The sequence below is a fragment of the Lagopus leucura genome, unplaced genomic scaffold, assembly GCF_019238085.1.
Source record: "Lagopus leucura isolate 7727_CA_CO unplaced genomic scaffold, USGS_WTPT01 Super-Scaffold_100037, whole genome shotgun sequence".
Classification (NCBI taxonomy): domain Eukaryota; kingdom Metazoa; phylum Chordata; class Aves; order Galliformes; family Phasianidae; genus Lagopus; species Lagopus leucura.
In genome coordinates, this window is record NW_024962286.1 from 2,154,756 (window position 1) to 2,157,955 (window position 3,200).

Consider the following 3,200-nt stretch of genomic DNA (forward strand, 5'->3'; position numbering starts at 1 on the left):
CCCTGAAGCCCCATCTCCTTTAGGGCAGCCCGTAACGCCGGGGGGGGCTTAAACCCATAAGGGTCAGGGCTCCCTTCTGTAGCCTATAGCAAATGGGGCTCACGACACAGAGGTCCGGGGTTCGTGTAGCGCTGTGCGGCTCGCACACGGCAGCTGTAGGGCTGAGAGCCTCCGTAACCCGAAGCTCTGGGGTCGCCTATAGGGCTGAAGCGCTTGGAGCTCCTGACCCACGTGAAACCGCCGGAAGGGGCGGGGCTTTGCGCGAGGCCACGCTCATCACGTGACGTCGTCGGGGCGGAAGCAGCCGCGGGTGAGGGAGGCGGGAGCGCGGTGGGGAAGGGATGGCGGGGGGTGGGCGCTGCCCGGCGGCGTTCGGGGAGCCGTGGGGCGGCACGCGGGTGGGACGCGGGCTCGGGGCGGGATGCGTGGCGCCGTGGGCGGGTAGGGGGTGTAACGGGGCGCCCCCCAACGGGGCGTTTAGAGAGGGATGCGGGAGCGGTAGGGGCGCTGGGGCCCAGTGGGGGCAATGGAGACCCATAGGGGCTCAGTGCCCCACGGCCGTGGGGGTTTCCCCGTGTGCTCCCCAGGTTCCACCCCGCGATGGTGGAGCCGGGCTGGCTGCTGTCCCCCCCCGGCCGCCCGTACCTGGCCTCCATCCTCCACAAGAACCAGCGCAGAGTTTTTGGTGAGACCCTACAGCGTTCCCCAACCCCCCTCCACGTCAACCCCAAACCGCCCCAAACGCCTCACACATCCCCTTCTTCTCCCATCCTCCCCCTCCCCTTCCCCCCCCAGGGCTGCTGGAGCGCCCCGCGCTGCCCCCCGCCCTCAGTGTCCCCACGGTCACCTACAAACTCTTCGTTTCGGGACGCAGCGGGGTGGGCAAAACGGCGTTGGTGGCAGCGCTGGCTGGGAGCCCCGTGCCCCCTTTGCACCGAGAGACGTTGGGTATGGAGGGGGGACCTGGGGGGCTTGGGGTCACGATGTGGGGGAGGGACACGATGGGGATGCTGAGTGTAACGGTGCCATGAGGGCACAGTGGGGGGAAATGGGATCGGTGGGATGCTCGGTGTGGTGGCACGGTGGGGGGTGCGCAGACATGGGGTGCTTGGTGTCATGGTGTGGTGGGGACAGAGGGGACGTGGGGTCTGTGAGATGCTGTGCCGTGGTACGGTGGGAAGCACAGGGATCTGGGGTCCGTGGGGTGCTCAGATTAACGGTATCACAGGGACACGGTGAGGGCATGGGATCTATGGGGTGCTCGGTGTCACAATGCCACAGGGACGCAGCGGCAACACGAGGTCTGTGGGGCGCTCAGTGCGATGGTATGGAGGGGACCGCAGGGATGTGGGTGTCCGTGGGGGTCTTTGGTGTCACAGTACGGTGGGGACGTGGGGTCCGTGGGACGTGTCACGGTGCTGTGGGGCCGTTGGCTGGATGTGTCCCTTTGCTGTGCCACAGGAATCGAGGTGAGCACGCTGTTCTGGCCCGCCGTGCCGCTGGGCTCCGAGCGCCCCGTGCTCTTCCAGCTGCGTTTCTGGGACTGCGGGGAGAGTGCCCTGCGGAAATTCGAGCACCTCCTGCCCGTGAGCTGGGGACAGACGTGGGGGGGGATGTGGGGCGCTGAGGTGGGTGACGGCCGCCTCTCCTCTTCCAGGCCTGCAGGGAGGAGGCGGACGCCATCCTTTTGCTGTTCTCCTTCACCGACCGCGCGTCCTTCGAGGAGCTGCCGGCGCGGCTGGCGCGTGTGCTGCAGCCCGGCGAGGACACACTGCGTGTGGTGGTGGGCACCAGGTACTGGGGGTCCCCGGCAGCCACCGCCCCGTTGAAGCACCTCGAATCCCCCGCACTGCCCTTCCATGCTCTCCCTTAAGACCCCAAATCCCGAGCGCTTCGAATCCTCTGTATCCTACAGCACCCTGCATCTACGTCACCTCCATCCCCAGCATCTCAGCACCCATCACCTTCCAGCACCCCTAACCCTCAGCATCCCAGAGCAGCCAAAATTCCAGCAGCCCCAACCTTATCAAATCCCAGCACCCCAAATGCCCAGCATCCCAGCACCCCGCGTATCCCCCTCACCCTAAATCTCATTCCCCCGCAAATCCTCAGCCCTCCCTGTTCCGCCGTCCGATTTTTAAGGCGCTGCCATCACTGTAATCCCTTCATGTCCTCAGATTCGACCTGTGTCCCCACACTGCTGTGACGGAGTCGGACGTGGCTGCCTTCGAGGACAGCTGGGGGCTGCGGGTGCTGCGGGCAGGGGGTTCTGGGGTGGGCCGGGGGGGGTCTGGCACGGGTGGCCCCACTGCTGGATGCCCTGGTGGGGCAGCTGTGGCAACGAGACCAGATGGCAGCTGGTGTCATCCCAGAGGGTCAGGGGGCCCCCGAGGACTGAACCCCATTTTGGTGGGGGGTTCCATGTTTTGGGGGCGCGGGAGCCCCTCACCGTGGCGTCTGGGCTCCCCCTGTCATTAAACAGTATTGGTTTTCCAAACTCTGGATTGGAGATTTTTTGGGGGGGGGGGGGGGGGGGGGGGGGGGGGGGGGGGGAAAAGAGGACGGAGGCCCTTCATTTTGGGGTGGGGGAGGCGGAGGTGCCCGGGGTCCTTGGGGGCTGGGGAATGTTTGGGTGGGTGCTGTCCCTATAAGATCTGGGGGCGATGTGGATTTGGGGTGCTGAAGGATGCTGTGATTTTGGGGGGGGACCCCAAGTAGGCAGGACCCCAACTGCCCCCAAAAGGTCCTATGGGGGATTTGGGGAACCCCAGCTCCCATCCCACAGCAGAGATGTGGGGCGTGGTGTGGGACGAGTCGGGGTCACGGTGGGGCCTGGGGTGCGGTGAGGTTTTGGGGAGCAGCTGGGCCGGCCCGGCCGGTCAATCCGGGCACGTCGCAACCCTGGGAGAAAGTGCTGGAAACGTCCCAAAAGTGTGGGGGCAGATGGGGAGGGGGTGGGGGGGGAGCAGGCAACACTGGGATGAGGGGTGAGGGTGGATGATGGGGGATGGGAAGAGATTGGATGGATGGATGGATGGATGGACGGACAGGGATGGGTGGTGGGTGGATGGATGGATGAAGGGGTGGATGGGATGGATGGATGGGGTAATGAATGGGGGGATGGATGGATGGGCAGACGGACGGGGAAGTGCTTGGATAGACAGCTGAGGGCTGGACAGATGGACAGGTGGGGGGGGGGG

General features: G+C 65.8%; 1 protein-coding gene across 1 annotated transcript; it reads left to right on the forward strand.

The window, feature by feature from the left end:
- The first annotated feature begins 465 nt into the window (after positions 1 to 465).
- Positions 466 to 2,497, forward strand: CPLANE2 (ciliogenesis and planar polarity effector 2). The gene is given in 6 exon segments (XM_042882968.1): positions 466 to 685; positions 796 to 948; positions 1,462 to 1,586; positions 1,658 to 1,794; positions 2,178 to 2,283; positions 2,285 to 2,497. Coding segments are annotated over 6 exon segments (720 nt in total). The 5' UTR covers positions 466 to 600; the 3' UTR covers positions 2,399 to 2,497.
- The last annotated feature ends 703 nt before the right edge of the window (positions 2,498 to 3,200 follow it).